The following is a 26,721-nucleotide window of genomic DNA, read 5'->3' on the forward strand; positions in this document are numbered from 1 at the left end:
TGCCGGTCTTTCATAAATATGCGCATCTTTCATGGAGGGAAGAAGAAGACGTAAGGGGCTGTAAGACAATCCGGGCGTCCAAGGGGTCGGGACGAGCGGATTCTTCAATTTGAGACGAGCGTCTTGATGGCTGGACGAGCGGATTGGGGCGTGGTTGGACGGGCGTCCCTATGGCAAAGACGCTCGGATTCCTCCAGTCTTGGATGGGCGTCTTGCTATGCTGGACGAGCGGATTCCGTCACAGCTTTTCTTTTCTTCTTTTCTTCCTCTCTTCTTCCAATAATCCTCCGGGATTTAGTCGGGGATGCAAGGGTTTCTTCATCATTGCCCATCTACTATAATATGTACAAAGGCCTTCTAGTCTTGTCTTCTCTTTGATGCTTGGTCATTAAATTCGATCAATTTAGCTCTATTTTGCCATGAAAATGCGAGGTTTGCACTCCTCTCCTACCAAGGAAACAAAACCTCAAAGAATATGCAAAACAAAGGACTAAAGATAGTAAATGACCCAAATATGCACTAAAAAGCATAGGAACGAGGCTAATTCGGGGACTAAATATGCTCAAATAATGGTCACATCATAAGTCAAGTGATTTAATGCACGATGACGGTAACAAACAATGTGTAAGGCTCGTATTTTCAATCGGTAGGTCAAAAATACGTGTCGTTTATTGGCTCGAGAAGTCGAGGTCTAGAATTTTAAAGGAGAAAAGATGGGGCGAACTCTCACGTACCTTCAAATGGTGGCGTTTAAGAGGTATTTATAGAGGATTGTGTGGTTGTATGCGTTTTGGGCGACGTGGCCATATAGGCTGGTTGAAGAGGCGCGAGCATGTCCGCGGGTCTTCGAGTTGTCTTGTCACTATCACACATTTGGATTTGTGGTTTGTTCTATCCTAGGTTTTGTATGACATGATTGTTGTACTTGACCATCAAGTATACCGTGTATACTTAGCATGGAAGAATTGTGGGGTTTGTTATTTGTGTTTGACTCGGTTTGACTCATTGTTGGAGTCGGGATTTGAATTTTGAGTCGGTTTTTGGTCCGGTGTCGGTTTTGACTCTAGTTAGTGCCATTGCGACCCCGTCGTCGTGCATAAAACACTCCATGTATTTTTGAAATATTTTGAAAATGTTTTCGTTTTTGAAATCGTTTTTTGAGTTTTACGACGCATAGTTATACAAACTATCGATCAACTCGTAGTGATTCCTAAACATGTTGTAGTCCTATAATCGTCGGGTGTTTGTTGGGGATTCCAGAGATACCGGGTATCTACTAAGTCCAAACTTGGAAGCCAGAAGAAGATAGCGATCTTTGGAGAACGGTTTAGTGATGAATCATAATTATATGATTTTCGTGCTAGTTTATATTAATTACATGCCTTTTATGCTAGAATGTCGATACTTCCGCTATTCAGTGTTTAATGCAGGAATGATGCATTTATGGAGCAAGGGAATGAAATGAGCACCGCGGAGTGGGCATGAAGGAATAAACGGAGCATGGCACGGGAATCTAGAAGAATAAAGGAAGAGAGGTGAAGAAGACAACACGAAGAAAACAGCTGAAATAAGGAGAGTCCTCGATCAAGCCCAAGCAGACTCGATCAACTGAGAATGTACTCGATCGAGTGCACTCAGGCTCGATTGAGTACATACTAGTTTCAGGGTTTTTCCATAATTTCCTTAAGTCGGTTATGTTTTACTATAAATACCGTATTCGTACCCTATATTATTTTTACGCTTTATTTTACCTAGCTACGTATAATTTACCCTAGAAACTCTCTAAAAACTCTTGTCTTCTCTTTGATGCTTGGCCATTAAATTCGATCAATTTAGCTCTATTTTGCCATAAAAATGCGAGGTTTGCACTCCTCTCCTACCAAGGAAACAAAACCTCAAAGAATATGCAAAACAAAGGACTAAAGATAGTAAATGACCCAAATATGCACTAAAAAGCATAGGAACGAGGCTAATTCGGGGACTAAATATGCTCAAATAATGGTCACATCAAATATCCCCAAACCGAACCTTTGCTCGTCCCGAGTAAAGAGGTGACAAAACTAGGACCCCTATTTAAACTATCCTACTAATATAGCCAACATGAGACAATTAGCGGGTCTCACTCCGCCCCTTCAACTCACAACAAGACAACCATGAAGTAGGATGCCTTCTTGCAAGGCAAGGTGGGTCTTGCCAAAATGGCGACACATCCAAACATTAAAGCACTTAAAATCAAGTAATGGATGCATCTACAAAATAATAGCCACTTTTCTCATCTAAGTGGCGGAAATTATCTAAAGGGGAAGCAATTCAAGGGTACACACTCCTTCATAGATGCAATTTCTTCAAAGTACTAAGCCTAGAAGGATACCAATAAATCACCTCCAAGTTGTGTCAAGTTAGGGTATCTTTGTCCTCAATCGTTAAATGCTTTTGTCAAGAATAGACTCCCTATGGTGTTAGAAACACTGGAGGATTGCGGAATTCCCCTTCTTGCCTAGACAAGAAGAAGGGTCGTCCCCTCTCTACCATGCACAAAAGTGGATACGATGGATAAAGGGATCGATAGTATTTGAGTTTCATTTGGGAGTTTGCTTTTGTTGTTTGTTTTTCCTCCCAATTTTGTTGTGGCATTTGACATTTGAGAACAATTTCTTTTTGCCATTTCTTTGATTTTTGGCAATTCAATACTTGACAACTTTTAAACTTTTTGCATTTTCTTTTGAACATTTTCAAAGTCACCCCAATTAGTAACGAGGGTGCCTTATATTTGAAGCATAGCAGTTTTCATTTTTGTTACTCCTCTTTTCTTTTGATGCAATTGCAAACTTTTTCTTTCCTTTTTGTTTTCATTTCTTGAACTCAAATTTTTGAACAATTTCTTTTTTTGCCCATTCCCTTTGATGACAAAATGTATGGTAGAACATGGATGAATGATGGCTGCATGATTTCAAGGGTCACCTTGGAATAAACGGTAGCCAAGGAGTTATCACACCACAAGGTACTCTTAACTAGGCCTTAATCCACGGGTCAAAGGATACTAGTATGACACATCCTAGGATGTTTTACAAGTATTCTAACAAGAAAAGTCTTAAGAAGAAAAAGCATCTACTAGGGCCTATATACACTTGTCAAGCTTCCCAAATAGACGGTTTCACAAAATTTTTCTAACATGCAACTACATGTCATGATGCAACTAACATATGTACATCCTAATGCATATGCTTCTACCAACTGTTATGCCCAATAAACTAAATGCAATCCTAAATTCACATTATTTATACCGCATCAATCAAAATAAAGCCACATAGTCATTAATATAATGAGGAAAAAGGAGATTGGAAAGATCATACCATGCGGTCTTCAATATCCTCATGTCTAGGATGTGGCGTAGTCAATCAATGTGAACAAGGATGAACAAACACAAGGAGATTGGAAAGATCATACCATGCGGTCTTCAATATCCTCATGTCTCGGATGTGGCGTAGTCAATCAATGTGAACAAGGATGAACAAACACAATATATACAATGTTGGAGCTTGTGTCCTCCACAAATTAGTGTGATAACATTTGTAAATCTCTTACAGGTTCACAAGGGTATACTTCGTATTTTAATCAGTTGATTAACGATTACCTAATAACGGTTAGCTTGCTAGAGAGTTTGACGTTATTATCATACTGATGGCGGTGATCAACTGGTCCCTAAAGGTCACACCTTAAGGATGTGTTTGAGAGATGTGGTTATGCAAATGTAATCACATTGATGCCTTATATGACTAAACAGTTAGTCAATGTGTTGATGAGACAATTATTTAATGCCGATTAAATAATATTAGTTGAGACGAATTAATTGTCAATTCGTAAATTGAATATAATAAGTTATATTTAATTAATGTATATAATGTTAGCTTGGACGAATTAATATGTTGATTCGTAATTAAATGTAATCGGTTATATTTAATCAGCTAATGATAAATTATACGATATTGTCATAATAAATTATTATTGACCCGTATTAATTAATGCGGTATAATATAAATGACAATTTATAAATAACGCATTATCTACATGGTCGATCGACCGGGTGCATCAGTCGATCGACTGATGTACCTGTTTCGGTTAATATGGGCCGAGAATTAAAAAGAAAAATTATCTACCCTAATCACTAGCTTACACGGTTTAAAGTGAGTGAAGGGGAGAATTTTTCTAACCTAATTCTACTCATTCTTGCCTCTCATCTAAAAACACAAAACCGAAAAAAAACCCTTGCAATTTACAGAAATTGAGGGATCGATTCTAGCAACAAGTGAAGGGCATATCTCATATCGTCTTGGGTGCAACTAATAGGCGAATATCATTGCGATATTGTTCTTAGGCCGAATTTGCTAGGACCGAAGGTTGATTCTTCATCTCTATACCTTTTTGTTTATGTAATTTAATTTTATGACTAGTATTCATCATTATAATTCGTTATAATCCTTAAATTTAAAGGGATGCATACAGATAAATCCCACAAGTGGTATCAGAGCCAAGGCCACGAATTTTATTTTGATGATTTTCATAAAATTGGATGTAAAAAAACAAATTGGTCTCGAAAAATTAGGGTTTCGGCTGTAAAATTTTTTTGCCGTAGCTGTTTTTGATTCACGGTTTGGTCGATCGACCAGTACCCCTGGTCGACCGACTGCATCGTCTGCTCGACCAGATTTTTTTTTCGTTTTTGATTTTTTTATTTCCATTTGATTCATACATATTATTGTTTTAATCAGTTAAGATGATAATAAAATGAATTTGTAGATGCTTTGATTTAATTCGGATTAAATTAAATTGTAAATGAAATCGTCATGTTGATGATATAAAAATTCGTTTTTGCTATATAGTTTTTAGCATATACGGTTAATCACGTTTCATTAATTCATATGCTAATCGTGTTCTAATAGCAACTATAAACGATTTTCTTCATCTTAATTTTTTTGTTTTAGGGCATTTTTGCCGCAAGAAAAAAATATATGACGGCTGGTTTTTTCTAGGGTTTGCCGAGCCAAAAAGAAAAAAAAAATTCTGTTTTTTTTTGGCTAAAACCGTGAAATGAAAAAAAAAAAGGTGTTTTCTTCTCGGTTTTTGCAGAATTGCCGAGGAGAAATTTTTTTGGAGTTTCTGTTTTTTATTTTTTTCAGCCGACATGATTAATAAAAAAAAATATGTTTTTTTTACTGTTCAGCCGAGACCAAAGAAAAAAAGGAATTTTTTTGTTTTGATTTTGGCCAATTAATTATTGTGAAGCTGTTCATAATTAATAGATACCTAATTATTTTAAAGCAGTTTAAAATATTGATGGATTAAATTCATATTACAAGTTTAATATGAATTAAGATTAAATTTAATGTGATTAATTGAGGAATTGTCACTTAATTTGATCAATTAAATAGGTGGTTTGGAAAATTAATCTACATAATTAAAGAATTATGTCTTGCATGTTTAATTTTTTTTAGTTGATGCATTTTTTTTTAGTTGAATGAATCGTTGAATGGTTTTATTTACGTATTTTTGCAATCGGTTGTAAATTGTAATACTTAGTGTGGCCTTAGTCAAATTATGTTTTCGTAATGAAGGAAACATAATTTTTATGTAATTATGAGATCTCGAATCTCCTTTATTTTTCCTTTAGTTTTTGGGTTTTGAAATTAGAATGTAATAAATAGGTTTATTATGTAAATTTATTTATTGTAATTTTCAAAGAAGACTAAAGATGGAGATTGGAGCTCACTCCCGCTACATGGATCAAGATGGAACATCGAGACAAGCTTCTCGGGTCCAAGGATGGATTCCAAATTTGTATTTAATGTTCATTTTGATAGGATAGGCCACACTAGGACTTTATTTTGTTTTACGTTTTACCGTTCTCATTGCTTTTCATTCACATGCTAGTTAATGCATCATGTTCCGCCTAAAACCAAACCACCTACTAAAATGCATGAAAATTGACACATATAGGTTGTATGTTAGTTTTCATAGACATACAGATGTCACATGTTTATTAAGCCATCACCTTAGTTTATTCATTCACGCATGCTAGATATTAGTTCACTTAAAATGAATTAAAATAAAGTTGATGGGATCTTCCTCTAAAACGGAAATTGAGACCAGTCTTTATAAGGGCAAACAACTATGAATCCCTTCTTCGTCGGTAGGCATAATATGACCCCTTCTACATTGAGTAAGTAGTTTGTATTGACTTAGTTTAACTCAACATCATAGTCCGAAGAGTTTCTCGTGATTATGATGGACTAAAGATAGAATTTACAGAAATTTATCGACCAAGAATTCTAACGGTAGAATTAGCTAAAAGGTTAGCTTATCAATTTGCAGATAATTGAGTCTTGGGATCATTTATATAATTCTTGAGGGAGGTCAATTGTATAAATGTTTTGAGTCTTCGCGTTATGACAGTAGTTCATTAGACTTAAAATTATAAACGATGCACATGCTTATTATTTTTATTCTTCTTCTCGCAGTGTAGAACACGTTTATTTTGATAATACTGTTACAACAAATGGCTGGAAATAACGCAATCCCAATGCCAAGTGCCACACTTGATCGCGAGTCCTGGCTGAAAGCTTTCATGGACCACATGAATCAGTCCACACGACTGAAGAATGATGGGTCCAACTTTGCGGACTGGGAGGCAAAGACTACGGAATGTCTTGCCATTGCTGACGGTAAGCTCAAGTACTTAACTGAGCCAATACCGGTCAACCCAGGCCCCAATGCAGGAGTTAACGAGTCACTTGCTTATAGTGACTTCGTCATGGAAGCGGGTGCGATAAAGAACGTACTCATCTTTGCAATGGAAACCAATTTGCAGAGACGCTTCATTGCTCAAGGTGCAAACAAGATTTTCACCACGCTCACTAACGAGTTCTCAAAAGCACCGAGAATCGTTACTTATGAGCATACTTGTCGCTTCTTTGATGCGAAACTCCAGAAGGGCCAACCGGTTAGCCCACACATTCTTCACATGATTGAGAATGTCGATAAGCTGGAGGCACTTGATTGTAAAATCAGTGAGAGCATTGTCATTGACCGAATGCTTCATTCTCTTCATGATGGTTTTGCCCTTTTCAGGGCGAACTACTACATGAATGACTTAAAGAAAAGTCCTCATGAGCTACACTCCCTTCTCGTACAGACCGAGAAGGATATGATATTGAGTGGGAGCATGAAGCAGGATGTTCTCACGATTTCCAACAAGGGTAAAGGTAAGGGCAAAGCTCCAGGCGACCTAACTGTAGGTAAGCTGAAATTCAAGAAGCCAGGAAATGGTAAGAGTGGGCCCGGTGAGACTAGTGGCTCACAGGGCAAGGCAAAGAGCAAGGGCGGTGACATTGAGTGCCACCATTGTCACAAGACTAGACATTGGAGGAGGAACTGTCCCGTGTATCGTGAGGACATCAAAGCAGGTCGCGTCGTTCCTGTTGGTATGTCATCTTATATTCATATGATTGAGATTAACCATGCAAGTTTCGGAACTTGGGTACTTGATACTGGTTGTGGTTCTCATCTGTGTAATCATTTGCAGGGCCTAAAGAACATCATACCTCTCGAAAAAGGTGATGTGGACCTGCGAGTCGGGAATGGAGCACGAGTTGCTGCAGTCTCGAAGGGAACATACGTAATCCAACTCCCTAGTGGTTTTGAGTTATTTTTATATAACTGTTACTATGTACCCAGTTTGTCTAAGAATATTTTTTCTGTTTCCGTACTTGCTAAAGACGGTTTTGCATTTTCAATAAAGGATAATAGCTGTATTTTCTCTTTCAATGAAATGATTTATGGCAAAGCAGTTTCCATGAATGGAATTTACATCTTAGATAAAACCACAGAAGTATTACACGTGAATAATAAGAAATTAAAGGTTGGTGACAAAGATCAAACCTATCTATGGCATTGTCGAATGGGACACATAAATGAGAAACGCGTAAAGAAACTTGTCGATAATGGGACTATTCCCGCATTCGTATTTTATACATATGGCACGTGTGAATCATGTCTCATTGGCAAAATGACTCGAATTTCCTTCAAAGGTGTTGGAATGCGCGCTAGTGACCTATTAGGACTCATACATACTGATGTTTGTGGACCTATGTCAATTACCGCTAGAGATGGCTATAGATATTTTATCACTTTCACGGGCGATTTAAGTAGATACGAATATGTCTACTTAATGAAGCATAAAAGTGAGTCCTTTGAGAAATTCAAGGAATACCAGAACAGGGTTCAGAACCAACTGGGTAGAAAGGTTAAAGCACTCCGTTCAGATCGGGGTGGCGAATATCTTTCAAATGAGTTTGATCAACACCTTAAAGACTGTGGAATCGTTTTTACGCTTAACTCCACCTGAACACCTCAATTAAATGGTGTGTCCGAACGGAGAAATCGAACATTACTTGATATGGTTCGATCCATGATGAGTCACACGGTAGTACCTGATTCATTATGGGGTTTTGCTCTTTTGTCAGCTGCTCTTATACTTAACCGAAGTCCGACTAAAGTTGTCGACAAGACTCCATATGAAATGTGGAAGAGAACGGTCCATAACTTGTCCTTTATTCGGGTTTGGGGCTGCGAGGCTTATGTCAAGTGGAGACACGACGATAAGCTCGGCCCGCAATCGGTCAAGACATACTTTATTGGTTATCCAAAAGGAACGTTTGGTCATTACTTCTATTCGCCTACCGAACATCGAGTTTTTGTTGCGGCTAGTACGACGTTCTTAGAGAAAGAATTTCTCGAGAACAAGACAAGTAATAGAACCTTCGAGCTGTCGGAGATTCCAGAACCAACAACCGAGGAACAGATGGAGGAAGTTGTTCCTCCAACTGATGATACGGTTAATATTCCTGAGGAACCTAGGAGGTCGGGTAGAGTCTCTCATCCTCCGGACAGATACATTGGTATGGTCGAGGAGAATGACGTTTTACTCCTAGAGAGTAATGAACCCGCTACCTATAAAGGTGTTATGGCCTGTTCCGACTCAAAGTTATGGCTCGAAGCCATGCAATCCGAGATGGACTCCATGTATGAGAATAACGTATGGGATCTAGTTGATTTACCTAATAAGGTAAAACCTTTATAGTGAAAATGGCTTTACAAAATAAAGCATTCTGTAGACGCGCAACCAGATACCTATAAGGCACGACTAGTGGCAAAAGGTTTCACTCAAGTGCACGGATTGCATTATGATGAGATTTTTTCACCTGAAGTCATGCTATGTTCCATTCGGATAATCTTAGAGATTGCCGCTTTTCATGACTATGAAATTTGGCAAATGGATGTGAAAACCGCCTTCTTAAACAGTTATTTGGAGGAAGAGTTGTACATGGTGCAACCCAAAGGTTTCATAGATCCTGAACATCCTAAGAAAGTATGCAAGCTTAAGCGTTCTATTTATGGACTTAAGCAAGCTTCTCGGAGTTGGAATCATCGTTTCGACCAGGTGATAAAAGAGTATGGTTTCACTCGATCGGTCGAGGAACCATGCTTATATATCAAGTCGAGTGGGAGCAAGATTGTATTCTTGATATTGTATGTCGATGACATACTTTTGATTGGGAATGACATTCCTCTCCTATCTTCGGTTAAAGGATGGTTGAAGAACCATTTCCAGATGAAAGATCTGGGTGAGGCACAACGCATTTTGGGAATCCGTATCTACTGAGATAGATCACGACGGACGTTATCACTTAGTCAGGAGTCTTATTTGGATAAGATTCTTGAGAGGTTCAGCATGACCAACTCCAAGAAGGGGAACCTTCCTATGACATATGGGATGCAGTTGAGCAAGTCTCAGTCACCCACGACGCCTGAAGGGATTGAGCGCATGAGTCGTGTTCCTTATGCATCTGCAATAGGATCAATCATGTATGCCATGATATGCACACATCCAGACGTGGCATATGCATTGAGTATGACCAGTCGGTACCAAAAGACTCCAGGTGAAACACACTGGATAGCTGTTAAAAACATCCTCAAGTACCTACGGAGGACTAAGGATTGGGTATTGACTTATGGAGGAGATACTAAGCTATGCGCAATCGGTTACGCAGATGCTAGCTTCCAAACGGATCGAGATGACTCAAAATCTCAGTCCGGGTTCGTCTTTACTCTTAATGGTGCTGCGGTCAGCTGGAAGAGTTCCAAACAGAGTGTTGTAGCAGATTCTACTACTGAATCCGAGTACTATGCCTCTTCGGAGGCAGCAAAGGAAGCGATATAGATGCGTCAATTCTTACAAGGACTTACGATAGTTCCTAGTTCGAATGACCCGATCACCATCTATTGTGACAATAGAGGTGCCATCTTCCAGGCTAAGGAGCCAAAGTCTAGCAACAAGTCTAGACATATACATCGGAAAGCTCACCTGATCCGTGATTACGTGGAGCAAGAGGAGATAGTGATTGACAAGATTGCGACGGATGATAACATCGCGGATCCTCTCACTAAACCGTTGAATTATGATAAGCATGCAGGGCACGTTATTTCCATGGGAATTAAACGTGTTCCTGAGTTGTAGTAGTTGATTATGGATTTGATACATTATCTCTTTCATATACTATTTATAACTTCATCGTTTTTATATAATATTTTGTTTTTCATGTGGATTGTACCGACAACATTGAACGCCACAAAGTGAACTGAATTACATTATATTTGTTTTGGTCCGTAATCGCCTACATGAGCTGATAAATCTGGCTATTATATTGTGTAGTCGATTGATGGTGGGTTCAACGAGCCATAAGTCAAACGGTTGACTGATCGATCACAGATGCGAGATTATAACGATACCTCGCAGGACAATTTTTGTGACAACGTAATGGAGTCCTAAATGTTTAATAACATTCGGTGCCAGGTCATGGATAGGACATCCATTGTGTTCCTAGAGTCGATTCTTTTGACTATCGACTGTCTCTTGAGATTAAGGCAGTTTTTGGGTGACTTTGGTTTCTTTCTCACGGTCTGCCGTAACTGGAGGCTAAGTAGACTTTTTCTGGGTCATTTCATACTGTGCTTACATCTGCAGGATTCGAGTTGAGGAAAATATCCAACCCTTATCAGGTATAGTTATTTCTCAGGGCCACTCGAGGAGTTGTAACTGAAATGCATGGCCATGCTCGAATGATGATTCGTTTATCAATTAAGTTACTCTCTAGTCGGGGAAACCACTCTTGATAATGATCGCTTGTAAACTACGACCTTTGTGAATACGGATTTGCAAATTGTTTTACATTGAGTGGGAGAAATTTTAGGATATGAGAATCGGTTATCGCACATACACTTGTGAGGACAAGTGGGAGTTTGTTGGAGCTTGTGTCCTCCACAAATTAGTGTGATAACATTTGTAAATCTCTTACAGTTTCACAAGGGTATACTTCGTATTTTAATCAGTTGATTAACGATTACCTAATAACGGTTGGCTTGCTAGAGAGTTTGACGTTATTATCATACTGATGGCGGTGATCAACTGGTCCCTAAAGGTCACACCTAAAGGATGTGTTTGAGAGATGTGGTTATGAAAATGTAATCACATTGATGCCTTATATGACTAAACAGTTAGTCAATGTGTTGATGAGACAATTATTTAATGCCGATTAAATAATATTAGTTGAGACGAATTAATTGTCAATTCGTAAATTGAATATAATAAGTTATATTTAATTAATGTATATAATATTAGCTTGGACGAATTAATATGTTGATTCGTAATTAAATGTAATTGGTTATATTTAATCAGCTAATGATAAATTATACGATATTGTCATAATAAATTATTATTGACCCGTATTAATTAATGCGGTATAATATAAATGACAATTTATAAATAACGCATTATCTACATGGTCGATCGACCGGGTGCATCAGTCGATCGACTGATGTACCTGTTTCGGTTAATATGGGCCGAGAATTAAAAAGAAAAATTATCTACCCTAATCACTAGCTTACACGGTTTAAAGTGAGTGAAGGGGAGAATTTTTCTAACCTAATTCTACTCATTCTTGTCTCTCATCTAAAAACACAAAAACCGAAAAAAAAAACCCCTTGCAATTTACAGAAATTGAGGGATCGATTCTAGAAACAAGTGAAGGGCATATCTCATATCGTCTTGGGTGCAACTAATAGGCGAATATCATTGCGATATTGTTCTTAGGTCGAATTTGCTAGGACCGAAGGTTGATTCTTCATCTTTTTACCTTTTTGTTTATGTAATTTAATTTTATGACTAGTATTCATCATTATAATTCGTTATAATCCTTAAATTTAAAGGGATGCATACAGATAAATCCCACATACAAAACAATATATACAAATCTATACTAACAAGGGAATGAACATGTTTTTGATTTTTTCAATTTTTCAATTTTTTGGATTTTTTCGAAATTTTTGATTTTTTTGGATTTTTGAATAAAAGTCAAGTTAGAATTTCCCATACCCACACTAGTATGGGCATTGTCCTCAATGGCCAATACGATAGGAAATTATGCAAGCATGATGAATGATTTCTAAACTAAATGCAAACTATACTAAGCTATACTACATGATGCATGGGTTTTTGTTATGGCGGAGAGCGTAATTTAAATTACCTCCCGATGCATATGCATGGACTTCCCCAAACCAAAATAGACATTATTTCTAACGTCTTGAATTTCGGGGTAGTTCATGCACATGGAATGCAATGCATGAAACTACAAATTGTCATTTTGGATTTTACAAATTGGGAACAATAAAAAGAACACCTTAATGAAGCCAATGTGCTAGTCCTCCATGTTGCTAGGACTCCTCAAACAAATGATCAAAATAAAATAAAGAAAACAAAAGAAGTAGACAAACCATAAGAGGGGTGAAAGAATGTAGGAGCCTCCAACTTGCCTCATGGACTACCAATGCCTTTGACAATTGTTTTGCTTGAAGAGTTTGTTGCCTTTTTGAAAGTGTCTTCTTTGGGGGTGCCTTGTTACCTCCTTTAGTTCTTGCCATTCTTGATTACACCAAAGAAAGATTGAAATCTCCAATTTTTAGTTATGCCCAAATCGATTTAAGATGAAGGAATGTTGCTTTGTATCCTAAAAATTGACTCAAAGGTTGAAGATTTTGGTGTTTGAATCAATTGTTGTTGTAAAAGGAGTGATTAATTTTTGTTGTGAGGAAGTTTGGATTTGATTTTGTTGAATTTGGTTGAGAAAGTTTGGTTTTGTTGATGTAGAGGATGAGGGTTTTTGAGTTTTGGGTAGTGTTTGAATGTAGAATAAATAAAAATGAATGAGGGAATAAGGGTTTAAAAGACCAGTTATATTTGAAATAGCAGCGGGGGATGAGCGGATTGCATTCTGGGACGCTCGGATTCTTCGCGTTTTGCCTCAGGAAATGACGCCACAGGACGAGCGTCTTTCAGGAAAGACGAGCGGATTCTTCAACTTGAGACGAGCGTCTTCCTGCACGGATGCTCGGATTCTGTTACAGGGTGATTCTTTAAATTTCAACAGCAGAAAGACGAGCGTCTTTGCTATAAGACGAGCGTCCAGAATCAGACGAGCGGATTCTTCATTGGGACGCTCGGATTCTGTGACAGACCATTTTTTTTTAATTCTACAGCTCTGCCAGACGAGCGGATTTTATCCTGGAGTCCCGGATTCCTTGAAGACGAGCGGATTCCCTTTTGGCCGCTCGGATTCTTCCTTGTCCACACGGATTCAGGTCCATCCGTGGGTACTGCATAACCCGTATCATTTTTATTCTTCAATTCTCGTGTTCTTCATTGTGGGAGCACTACAAAGGTATGAATAGCCTAGGCAATTGCTATCCCAACACTAAGTCAAAGCACTACACATCAATAAAATCATAAGTCCCTCCCTCACTTCTCTCAAAAATGATGAATGTCTTGATCAAGGCACAAAAATATAAATCCAAAAATGACAAAAATGCAATGTAAAAACGAAATGCAAGTTAGGGAGTTAGAATATTTACAAATGGTGGTTTAGGGAGGACTCCACCAAACTCTCATCCAATGTGAGATGTCAAGGGGGCATGTTCAAGGTGTTGTTGATGTTACTCAACACCTTGAAGAAGTAGTCGAAAGCTTGTTCATTGTCATGATAAAGATCCTCAATAGATCTTTGCAATTGTTGTTCTCCATGATGGTCTTTGTTCATAGCATTACCAATATAGGGATTGAATCCCTTCGAACTCATCATCCCAAAGACCGCAAACTTCGTCTACTTGATCATTAAAAATTTCTTGAGTTGATAAAGACAACTCTCCTTCTTTCTTGTTTTGGCCAATAAGGCCATCCTCTTCACTTGTCATGGGTGAGCTTTTCAAGCTCTCATTGTTGCTATTCTCTTGCTCTTTTGATGGAGCATCATCAAATTTCTTTTTCCATTGGAATTCCGACTTTTTCCTATCATCCTTCCGGCTATAGTGATCAACCATAAAGCATGGTTCATGCAAACGGGGAGCTTTCATGGTCTTGTCAAGATTGAAAGTTATGGTCTCATCTCCCACTTCTAGAGTAAGCTCTCCGTGCTTCACATCTATCACCGCACCCGCGGTGTGCAAGAAAGGTCTACCTAGGATGATCGGAATATTGGATTCTTCTTCCATGTTAACAATGACAAAGTCCACCGGGATGAAGAATTTGCCGATTCTCACGGGAACATCTTCCCATATCCCTAACGGTGTCTTCGTCGATCTATCGGCCATTTGGAGTGTGATGTTGGTACATTTAAGCTCTCCCATCCCTAGCTTTTTACTAACCGAATACGGCATAACACTCACGCTTGCTCCTAGATCACACAAAGCCTTGTTTATCGTGGTGTCGCCAATGGTACACGGTATTGAGAAGCTTCCCGGGTCGTTAAGTTTCGGGGGTGAACTCCCTTGAAGGATTGCACTACTCACCTTAGTGAAGGCGATAGTTTCAAGCTTCCGGATAGACTTCTTCTTCGTAAGGATGTCCTTCATGTACTTTGCATAGGCCGGCACGTGATTGATTAATTCCGTGAAAGGAATCGAGACTTCCAAATTGTTCACAATTTTCATAAATTTTCCAAGTTGGTCATCAAACTTAGGTTTTGCTTGACGACTTGGGAATGGAAGTCTAATAACAATGGGTTCTTTCTCCTTGGCCTTCTCTTCACTTTTCTTTGAAACTTATTCTTTTGTTGGTTCTCCTTCCTTAGAGTTTTGAACAACTTCTTCTTTGTCACTAGCTTCCACAACTTCATCCTCAACTTGCTTCTTTGGTCCTTCATAACTCGTACCACTCCTCAAGTGAATGGCACTAACTGTTTCATGTCTTGGGGGATTACCTTGAGGTGGTAATTGCCCCTTTTGCCTTTGAGAGTTTGAAGATACTAGTTGGGTCAATTGAGTTTCCAACATTTTTGTGTGGGCTAGGATGTTGTTGATGGTGATGTCCTTTGCTTGGCTATCTTTTTGCATTTGAGTGAAAAGTTCTTGTTGATTCTTTTGCATTTGGAGGACCGCTTTTTGAACATCAAAACCTTGGTCATTTTGTTGATTGTATGGAGTTTGATTTTGGTAACCTTGGTTTTGGTTGAAAAAGGGTCTTTGATTTTGGTTTCTCATGGGAGGTGGCCGGGGTGTATGTTGGTTGAGGGTTTTGAACATTTTGGCTTTTGTATGAGAGATTTGGGTGGAATTTGGTGTTTTCATTGTAATAATTGGAATAAGGGGTACCACTCTTGTATGCTTGAAAAGCATTCACTTGTTCATTTATTCCCCTACATTCACTTTGGTCATGTCCCAAAGTTCCACAATTCTCACATATCCCACTTGGGATTGATGAAGATGCTACCATGGCATTAACATGATTCTTTGGTGATTTTGAGGCTTCTTCAAGTTTAGCCATAGCCTTCTCAAACTTCAAGTTAATGGTATCAATATGAGCACTAAGTTGAGCACCCAATTGAGTAATAGAGTCCACTTCATGCTTTCCTCCTCTAGTAGCCTTGCGAGGTCTACTATATTGTGAGTTATGAACCGCCATTTCCTCAATCTTGTTCCAAGTTTGATTATCGTCAACTTCGGTGAACATACCATTTGATCCCATGTTGAGAATGTTTCTTGAGTCTTCATAAAGACCATTCCAAAATTGTTGTACCAAGAACCACTCGCTAAGTCCATGATGAGGACATGAGCGACAAATTCCTTTAAACCGCTCCCAAGCTTCATACAAAGATTCTTCATCCCTTTGCTTAAAACCCCTAATTTGAGCTCTTAGCATGTTAGTCTTTTCCGGAGGGTAGAATTTTGTGTAGAAAGCTAGAGCCAACTTCTTCCAAGAGTCAATTCCAAGAGTAGCCTTATCAAGGCTTTTCAACCATTGTTTTGCGGTGCCAATTAGAGAAAAAGGAAATAAGACCCATCGAATTTGGTCTTGAGTCACACCGGTTTCTGAAATCGCATCACTATAGTCACAAAAAGTCTCCATGTGAGAGTGAGGGTCTTCACTAGGCATCCCCCCAAATTGGCTTCTTTCGACTAATTGGATAAATGCGGATTTTGCAATGAAATTTCTGGTTAAGTTTTGTGGTGTGGGAGTACCATTGGGTAGGTTCTCCTCGGTTGGTACGGAATGTGATGAAAATTTAGGCATTGTGGGTTGATTTTGTGTTGGATTTTGTGTTGGGTTCTCCTCACCTTCTCTTGCAAAAGGGTTGATGAACTCAATAGTATTTGGTTGAATATCTACAACCTCACCAATACCTCTCAAAGTACCTCTAGCAAGTCATCTATTGTTTGTCAAAGTCCTTTCAATCTCGTGATCAATGGGTAACAAGTTACCTTGTGATCTTCTAGATATGCAAAATATCAAACAACTTGAAAATAATTAGAACAAACCTTGAGGAGTTTTACTTCCCCAAGGCAAAGAAAGACACAACTAATAACAATCTAAGAAAATCAAATCAAGTTAACACCGTCCCCGGCAACGGCGCCATTTTTGGTCCGACTCACTTGGAGATTAATTTTCGGTTACTTGTCGTTAGGAGCACCTAGACCAAAATAATATTTATAACTTCACAAACAACTCTACTATTAGTAAAGAGGCAAGTAAAGGTCGGATCCCAAAGGACAGGTATTGATGTAGGATTTTCGATTGCAAGTAGCGGTGTCTAGGGGTGTCACGATTTGGGGTTGAGATAAGAAGATCACTAAACTAAATAGCAATAAAAGTAAACAAGCAAGATGATTAAAATGAGATGTAAACAATTGATTAAAAGCACTAGGGTGTCATGGGGTCATAGGGGATTCATGAGAATTGATCATACAAACATATTCTCAAATTATAAGCAAGCAATTATTGTTGTGATGGATTGAGTTGGTTTATATCTTACAATCCTATGAAGGTTTGGGTCCCGGAGCCGAATCGATTAGATTGTACAACACCTACAAGTCGACTTAATCCTCCCTACTCAACTATATGCATGGTCTAATGGGACTCGAGTTGGTTTATGTCTTACAAATCTCATTGAAAAGGTAGCTGATGGGTAAAAAATGCAAGGATTCACAGGCTCGCATTTCATCAAACATAACATGTGCATAAGTTGAGATCACAACAAGCAAGCAAATAAATTATGAAAACATATTAAATTAAGCATGAATCATCCCCCATGTTGGTTTTTCCTAATTACCCATTAACCCTAGTTAAGGAAACTACTCACTCATTATCAAGTTTAACATGTTAACAAAGTTGTCAATCATATTAACAAAGCAAAACATGATGAATAAATGAAGATGATTAACAATAATTAAAAAGGGATTAAGAGAATTATACCTACTAATGATTCCAAAATAAAGCACGGAATAATAGAAGTAGTTGATGAATGATTGGAAGGTTGTCAATCTCCCAATAATAACCCAAATAATCTTCAATTACCCAAAATAAAAGATGAACAAAAGGGAAATTAAGGAAATGAGATTTGTATTAATATTTGATTAGAAGTTAATTACAAGATTAAGAAGAGATTAGAATGATATAAACTACACTAAAGATTGATAAGAAGAACATGATTAATCTAATTAGACTAATGGGGTATTTATAGTGGGGATTAGGTACACAAATTAGGGTTTACTAAGGGCTTAAATGACGATTAAGTCCTTGAGGAATCGCTCCTCTCAGAAAAGATGCGAGTCTCCTTTTTGCCGGTCTTTCATAAATATGCGCATCTTTCATGGAGGGAAGAAGAAGACGTAAGGGGCTATAAGACAATCCGGGCGTCCAAGGGGTCGGGACGAGCGGATTCTTCAATTTGAGACGAGCGTCTTGATGGCTGGATGAGCGGATTGGGGCGTGGTTGGAAGGGCGTCCCTATGGCAAAGACGCTCGGATTCCTCCAGTCTTGGATGGGCGTCTTTCTATGCTGGACGAGCGGATTCCGTCACAGCTTTTCTTTTCTTCTTTTCTTCCTCTCTTCTTCCAATAATCCTCCGGGATTTAGTCGGGGATGCAAGGGTTTCTTCATCATTGCCCATCTACTATAATATGTACAAAGGCCTTCTAGTCTTGTCTTCTCTTTGATGCTTGGTCATTAAATTCGATCAATTTAGCTCTATTTTGCCATGAAAATGCGAGGTTTGCACTCCTCTCCTACCAAGGAAACAAAACCTCAAAGAATATGCAAAACAAAGGACTAAAGATAGTAAATGACCCAAATATGCACTAAAAAGCATAGGAACGAGGCTAATTCGGGGACTAAATATGCTCAAATAATGGTCACATCATAAGTCAAGTGATTTAATGCACGATGACGGTAACAAACAATGTGTAAGGCTCGTATTTTCAATCGGTAGGTCAAAAATACGTGTCGTTTATTGGCTCGAGAAGTCGAGGTCTAGAATTTTAAAGGAGAAAAGATGGGGCGAACTCTCACGTACCTTCAAATGGTGGCGTTTGAGAGGTATTTATAGAGGATTGTGTGGTTGTATGCGTTTTGGGCGACGTAGCCATATAGGCTGGTTGAAGAGGCGCGAGCATGTCCGCGGGTCTTCGAGTTGTCTTGTCACTATCACACATTTGGATTTGTGGTTTGTTCTATCCTAGGTTTTGTATGACATGATTGTTGTACTTGACCATCAAGTATACCGTGTATACTTAGCATGGAAGAATTGTGGGGTTTGTTATTTGTGTTTGACTCGGTTTGACTCGTTGTTGGAGTCGGGATTTGAATTTTGAGTCGGTTTTTGGTCCGGTGTCGGTTTTGACTCTAGTTAGTGCCATTGTGACCCCGTCGTCGTGCATAAAACACTCCATGTATTTTTGAAATATTTTGAAAATGTTTTCGTTTTTGAAATTGCTTTTTGAGTTTTCCGACGCATAGTTATACAAACTATCGATCAAACGTAGTGATTCCTAAACATGTTGTAGTCCGATAATCGTTGGGTGTTTGTTGGGGATTCCAGAGATACCGGGTATCTACTAAGTCCAAACTTGGAAGCCAGAAGAAGATAGCGATCTTTGGAGAACGGTTTAGTGATGAGTCATAATTATATGATTTTCGTGCTAGTTTATATTAATTACATGCCTTTTATGCTAGAATGTCGATACTTCCGCTATTCAGTGTTTAATGCAGGAATGATGCATTTATGGAGCAAGGGAATGAAATGAGCACCGCGGAGTGGGCATGAAGGAATAAACGGAGCATGGCACGGGAATCTAGAAGAATAAAGGAAGAGAGGTGAAGAAGACAACACGAAGAAAACAGCTGAAATAAGGAGAGTCCTCGATCAAGCCCAAGCAGACTCGATCAACTGAGAATGTACTCGATCGAGTGCACTCAGGCTCAATTGAGTACACACTAGTTTCAGGGTTTTTCCATAATTTCCTTAAGTCGGTTATGTTTTACTATAAATACCGTATTCGTACCCTATATTATTTTTACGCTTTATTTTACCTAGCTACGTATAATTTACCCTAGAAACTCTCTAAAAACTCTTAATTTAGTTTATCGCTCTTATTTTCGGATCTAGCACTCTCTATTATGGTATTATTGTTAATCTTTCCTTTATTATTAATCATTCATTTATTGTTCATCTTTTATACTTTTAATTATGTCTTATATTATTGTTGTTGTTATTCTTTCTATTATGCGTAGCTAAACTTCTAATCTAGGGTGAATGGGGATGTAGGTTGTTAAAAGGGGGATTAATTAATGAATTGATAGTTAAATTGCTTATTTGTTGTTGTTTAGTTTATTGTTCTTCATCTAGTTAGTTAATTACTGGCCAGGGTTAATTGACTAGAATAGCGAATTGAGACTTTCACCGACCGGGTTAGAATCAATATAGGCTGCGATAACTGAATAGAGATAATTTAATGATAGCGACAGCATGTTAAATTAGACCTAAAGGAATATTGAATCGACCGATCATATAACCTTAAACAACTGATGTGTCCATTCTACATAGGATTTTACCCCTTAATTTAGCTCGGTTTTACTTGTTATTGCACTTTAATTAGTGTTTTTGTGAGCTAATCTTGTGTTCTAGGTGTGTTGCTTGTATTTGTTGTATTTTTTAGGAATTGAGCATTCGGTAGCTTATTCCCGTCATTTTGGCAAACACCGGAGTTCACTAAGCTAAGTGGAAGCAAGACTTAAGCATGATGACAAATAAAAGTTGGAGCCCAAATAAAGTTAAGAAGTGAAGCCAATAAGAAGAAAAGTCCAAGTAACAAGTTTTAGAGATGCTCTTTGGATGCTCTTAAGACGTGTTACTAAACAATTAACCTGGTGAATTAAGATGGGATTAATGGCTCACATTGTATCCCCTTGTCATTTAATCAAGAATTGAAGAGAAAAACCGGAAACGTCACGACCCCGATCGGGGTGGCCAGGCCCCGATCGGGGTTACCTTGCTCTATGAATTTTACGTTATGTCCCTATTTTACTATAAATAGGGGCCTTAATCCGTCATTATAGGATATTTTTGTACACTCTCTTACACCTTTTATATAGCCTTAAGCACAAATACTCTCTAATTTTCATTAGTTAAACATTTGATTCTAAGTAATACAATCTTTCCTTTCAAGTTTATTTGGGGTTTCATATTATGTTCTCAATGCTCAAGTTCCAAGTTCTTTATTTCGGTAATATCGATTATAGTTTATTTCGTCTTTGCATTTTCCATTATCGTTGTTTTATAATTTACATTTTAGTTATTAGCATTTCATATTAGTTTGTTATTCCATATTATTATCAAGTTGTTATCATCACTAGTTTATCATTAGCATTTCTATTTACATTACTCGTCTTAGAAATTTCACTTATTTCATATGTTATCAATATTTAGTTTATTGGTAATTTATAATATTTCATTTAGTTATATTCTTATCATGTTTATTATTTCATACATCATTAGTTTTATTTTTATCGTGAGTGAGTAGCTTCATATGTCTAGGGATTAGGGAAGCCATGCAAAGATAATTCTTATAGTTGTTAGAATTGGTATGCTATAATATCAATACATTGTTTCTATCACATGTTTGCTTTGTTTTGATTAATTATTGTTTAGTGGCCATAAGCATTGGTTAGGTTTGTTAATTCGTTCTATAAGTCGAGAGGCACGGAATTGGATTAGACTAAACATGTGTTAGTAGAACGACCTAGACATAACGAGAGTTCTCTAGGACCCGATCTATGGTTGACAATAAGGCCGAGAGGTAGTTGTCACGAGACCTATACAATTGTTGTTATTAAGAATTCTTAGTTTGATAAAAAAAACGAGATTCATCTTAAAAAATGAAGAGATAGAGAGAGAAAAAGCTCTAAAATTCACAAAACCCTAAAACCCATAAAAATATCTTAAACCCTAAATATCAAAAACATGTCAATCGATTGTTCAAATGTTGAACAATTTCCCCCTCTGATCTCTGGTAATACTAAATCGAAAAGTCCTAAATCAGTTACTAATAAGGTTGTGTCGTCCTCTGAGGTGTCGTCTGTCCCTGTCTTGGTGGTTGGGGGTCCGTCAGATGAGGATACTCAGAAAACAAAGAGTGTGAATTCGATTGTTGGTGTTCAACCCTATGACTTGGATTCAATTCAACCTGATGATCAGGATTGGGTGGTTCAGCGTAAGAGGAAAGGGAAGAATCAGTTGGAAGTTATTGAGGAAGAACCTGATGCTCTGTTACGGTTCTCCTCAGATGTCAAGGAGGAAATTGAGTACTGGACAAATTCGGTGTACTGCTTCATATTGAGTGCTAATCCGCCAGTAGAAGTGGTTGATGGTTTTATCAGGAGAATCTGGGCTCATCTTCCACTTGATAAGGTATCCTTCCTTCCGAATGGGGTATTTTTGGTGAGATTTGCCACTAGTACTGCCAAAGATCGTGTCTTGCAGCAAGGGCACTTCTTGTTCGACAATAAGCCACTTATTGTTCGTCCATGGAGTCCTGATGTTGATCTAGTGAAGGAGGATGTCAAGGAGGTTCCAGTTTGGGTGAGATTAGAACAGCTTCCTCTGAAATTTTGGGGGAAGTGTCTTCCCAGGATTGCAGGCTTATTGGGGAAATTTATTCAATGTGATGTGGCTACTAAGGATAAGACCCGACTTGGATTTGCCCGAGTCATGGTGAAGGTTCCTTTTGGTCAAGCTATCCCTGATAAGATTAAATTCTTAGATGAAGATGGTCATGTGGTTGTTATTAATGTTGTATCTGAATGGAAACCACTCCTCTGTACTTCGTGTAAAGGAGTTGGACATGCTACTGCTAACTGCAGAAAGATGAAACAACCGCAGGCTCCTAAAACTAAGGCTCCAAAAGAGGTTGTTAAGCAGTGGAGGCCTAAAGCTCGAAAACCATCTGAGCCTGTAGTTCCACTGCCTACCACTGAGGAGTCAGGACTTATAACTCCAATTGAGAAGCCTAACCAGTTCCAGGTGACATGGGGAAAGAATGGGAAGTATCATGTTGCTCAAACCCCTGCAAAGAGGATTATTCAGTTCAGTAGACAGGAGTTGTTGGATAAAGGTTATAGTTCTATCAATTTTGGTAAGGACACCTTCCTTGAATCTCTTAACACTGCTACTCCTACTGTTGGAATTGGTGTGGTCTCGGTAAATGGTAACGCATTACCTCCTTCTGGGGGTAATGTATAATTTTGGATTTTGGAACATTAGGGGACTGAATAGCCCAATTAAGCAGAATACTATCAAATGGTTTTTACACCATCATCAAATTGGGTTTTTTGGTCTCCTTGAGACAAAGGTGCCTTTGTCTCTAAATAGTGTGAGAAATAATCTTTATGCTACTTGGTGTGTCTCTACTAATACTTCTTATCACAAAGGGGGTCGTGTGTGGGTTCTTTGGCAGCCTTCTATGTTTTCTGTTAATTTTGTAGACTATTCTGCACAATCTATTCACATGGAGGTCAAGGATTTAAGCACTGGTTTTCAGTTTAAGTGTACTATGGTGTATGCCTTTAATGACTTGAATGAAAGGAAGGCACTATGGTCTAAACTTTGTGCTTATAATAAAGAAATTAAGGGACCTTGGGTTATATGTGGTGATTTCAATACTGTCTTGGTTCCCTCTGAAAGATTAGGAGGTAATTCTACTTATGAGGAAATGGATGATTTTCAACAGTGTGTAGCTGAGTGTGGGGTTACATATTGTTCTGCCATTGGTTCTTTGTATACATGGTCTAATAAAAAAGAACCTTCCTCTAGAGTTTTTAGCAGACTGGATAGAGTCTTGGTGAATGATGCTTGGATTAGGAGTAATGATAATATCTATGCTCATTTTTATATTGAAGGAGTTTTTGATCACACCCCTTGTGTGATTCAAGAACACAGTAATACTGCTAAACCAAGGAGAAGCTTTAAATATTACAACATGTGGAGTAAAGTAGAGGACTTTAAGGAATGTGTGAACCAGGTTTGGGATTCTGACTGGAATGGTACTTTGATGTTTCAGTTGGTCAAGAAACTGAAGTCCTTAAAATGGCCTCTGAAACAGCTTAATAAGGATAACTTTGATGATATTGTCAATAATACAGCTAGGGCTAAAATGAATCTTGAGTTCATTCAATTGAAACTCAGGGATGATCCTTCTAATGTTGCACTTATTGTTCAAGAGATGGAGGCAAATAGTAGTGTAAGGTTCCTGGAGTCTGCTTGCTCTGAGTTTCTGTTGCAAAAATCCAAGGCCATCTGGGTTGACAATGGTGGTGACAACACGAAGTATTTTCATAGTTTTATTAAGGGAAGGCAGATCAGGAATAAGGTTATTAAGATAGAGGATACTCAAGGGGTTCAGTGTGATGATCCTCAGCAAATTCAGGAAACTTTCTTGAGTTTTTATTTAATCTGTTGGGTACCTCTGAGAAGATTCTGAATATTAGTCACAAGGTGGTCAAGATGGGGAAGGTGTGCTCAGCTGGGCATAAGCAGTTGCTGTTGAGCCCTGTGACTAATGAAGAAATTAAGAAGGCTATGTTTTCTATTCCTAACCATAAGGCTGCAGGTCCTGATGGTTATTGTAGTGCTTTCTTTAAAGATGCTTGGGATGATGTGGGAGATTCAGTTTGTCTTGCTATTAAGGACTTTTTCCAGACGGGTAAACTTTTTAAACAATTAAACCATACCCTCATTTCTCTCATTCCTAAGTGTGCAATGCCTCAAAATGTTACTCAATTCCGTCCAATTTCTTGTTGCAATGTTGTTTACAAGTGTATTTCTAAGCTTATTGCAATAGATTGTCTGGGGTGTTGCCTGAGTTGATCAGTGATAGTCAAGGAGGTTTCATTAAGGGTAGGAGCATTGTTGAAAACATTCTTATTTGCCAGGACATAGTCAGGTTATATAATAGGAAGTCAGTCTCTTCTAGGTTCTTGATGAAAGTTGATCTGAAGAAAGCATATGATTCAGTCAGCTGGGAATTTTTAGAGAAGATGCTGGTTTCTTTAGAGTTCCCTACCCATTTTATCTCCTTGATAATGGAGTGTGTAAGAACTGCAAGTTACTCCTTGGTCCTGAATGGAGATATTTTTGGTTTTTTTTAATGGTAAGAAAGGGTTAAGGCAAGGAGATCCTTTGTCTCTCCTCTTGTTTACTATCTCTATGGAGTACTTGAGTAGAGTATTGGGTTATGTTACTGAAAATATGGGATTCAAATATCACCCTATGTGTAGAAAAATCAAATTGTCACATCTAATGTTTGCAGATGACTTACTAGCAAAGGTGATGTGGGTTCTATCATGGTGCTGCTTAGAGCTTTTGCTAATTTCTCCCGGGCTTCTGGTTTACATATGAGCCCTCCCAAGACTAATGCTTATTTTAATGGGGTGTCTGTTGGAGTTAAGGAGGACATATTGCTTGCCACTGGAATTCAAGAAGGCCAACTCCCATTTAAGTATCTAGGAGTGCCTATTACTGCTGGCAGGTTAACAAAAGCTCAAGGCCAAATCCTAGTTGAGAAGATTACTGCAAGAATAGCAAGCTTTGGATCCAGACACTTATCTTATTCTGGGAGGTTGGTACTTGTTAATTCAGTATTGACTTCCTTATATACCTATTGGATGAGCATCTTTGTTATTCCTAAGAGTGTGCTGCATAGGTTGAACTCCATCTGTCGAAATTATTTGTGGGATGGTAGTGTTGATCACCTTAGAGTACCCTCTGTTAGTTGGGCAAAGATTTGTTCCCCAATATTGAATTTTGTCCGGCCACGTAACGGTCACATTCAATCCCATTAATTGCCCTCATTAACATACTAATAAATCACTATTAATTTGTTATTAAAATGTGATTTAATCCTCCTTATAACTCCCATATGTGGATATATATAAGTTGAGGAAATTGATGTGAATGGTATGTATCGTACACACAAAAATACACATACAAACATACTTTTCTAGTTGCTAAGTCCACCATCAATATGGGACTTGGGATTTGGGGCGTGGACATATTCCGGGACTCTAGTAGCCGCCGGAGGTACGAATATATGGTAGTGGGCAGTTAGCGAGCACAACGATCCGATCGCTTCCGCATAAAGGTTAGTCCTTGTTATCCTACAGTGGTATCAGAGCGAATGTATTTTGCTACTGTCCCTCCATTTCATCTCTAGTCTTTGTAGATACGGAGTACAATTTGTTTTTTTTATATATTCTGTCAAATGCATCAAAATGGGATTAGAAATTATTTATTGTTTCATTTTATCCCATTGACTATTAGATAATGACAAAAAGGCATACAGTAGTAATTTGTTTCCTATTGATGTTGAGAGTTGAGACCCACCCTTTGTCCTTTTTTTTCCTATCTCCAGTCACTTGTTTATGGGTAGTTGGGTATACAATCGGATTAAACTGTTGTATTTCCCTACCTGATAAATGATAATGGTCTATGTGACTGTTGTCTTGATCCTTTAAACAAATGTGCTTTCTGTGTGAAGGCATAAATTATGGGTATTATACTTTGTGTATTATACAAATTCAACAAAATCCAATTAGTTCATGTTCTTTAGTCAGTGTGGCCAAATTCAGTATCCTGGCAAACCGTGCTTTCGAAGCCGGGTTCATCCAAATACGTCATCCTTTGTGTGAGTGTTGACGAAGAGGGTAACGACACGTAACCGTAAAGATCGTTTATCGATCTCTACTCCGATAGCTTAACGTTACGCCGTTGACCATGAGTTCTCCAACTCAG

General features: G+C 38.2%; 1 protein-coding gene and 1 non-coding gene across 2 annotated transcripts; both read left to right on the forward strand.

Annotated features, from left to right (window-relative positions):
- The first annotated feature begins 16,193 nt into the window (after positions 1-16,193).
- On the forward strand, positions 16,194-16,300 carry LOC141658088 (small nucleolar RNA R71). Its single transcript, XR_012548996.1, has one exon. It is a non-coding gene; the product is annotated as a small nucleolar RNA R71 (small nucleolar RNA).
- A 5,597-nt stretch (positions 16,301-21,897) lies between these two features.
- Positions 21,898-24,412, forward strand: LOC141655516 (uncharacterized). The gene is made up of 2 exons (XM_074462593.1): positions 21,898-23,164; positions 23,418-24,412. The coding sequence occupies exons 1-2, from the start codon at positions 21,898-21,900 to the stop codon at positions 24,410-24,412; spliced, it is 2,262 nt and encodes a 753-aa protein (XP_074318694.1).
- The last annotated feature ends 2,309 nt before the right edge of the window (positions 24,413-26,721 follow it).

The sequence above is a fragment of the Silene latifolia genome, chromosome 5 (assembly GCF_048544455.1).
Source record: "Silene latifolia isolate original U9 population chromosome 5, ASM4854445v1, whole genome shotgun sequence".
Taxonomy (NCBI): Eukaryota; Viridiplantae; Streptophyta; class Magnoliopsida; order Caryophyllales; family Caryophyllaceae; genus Silene; species Silene latifolia.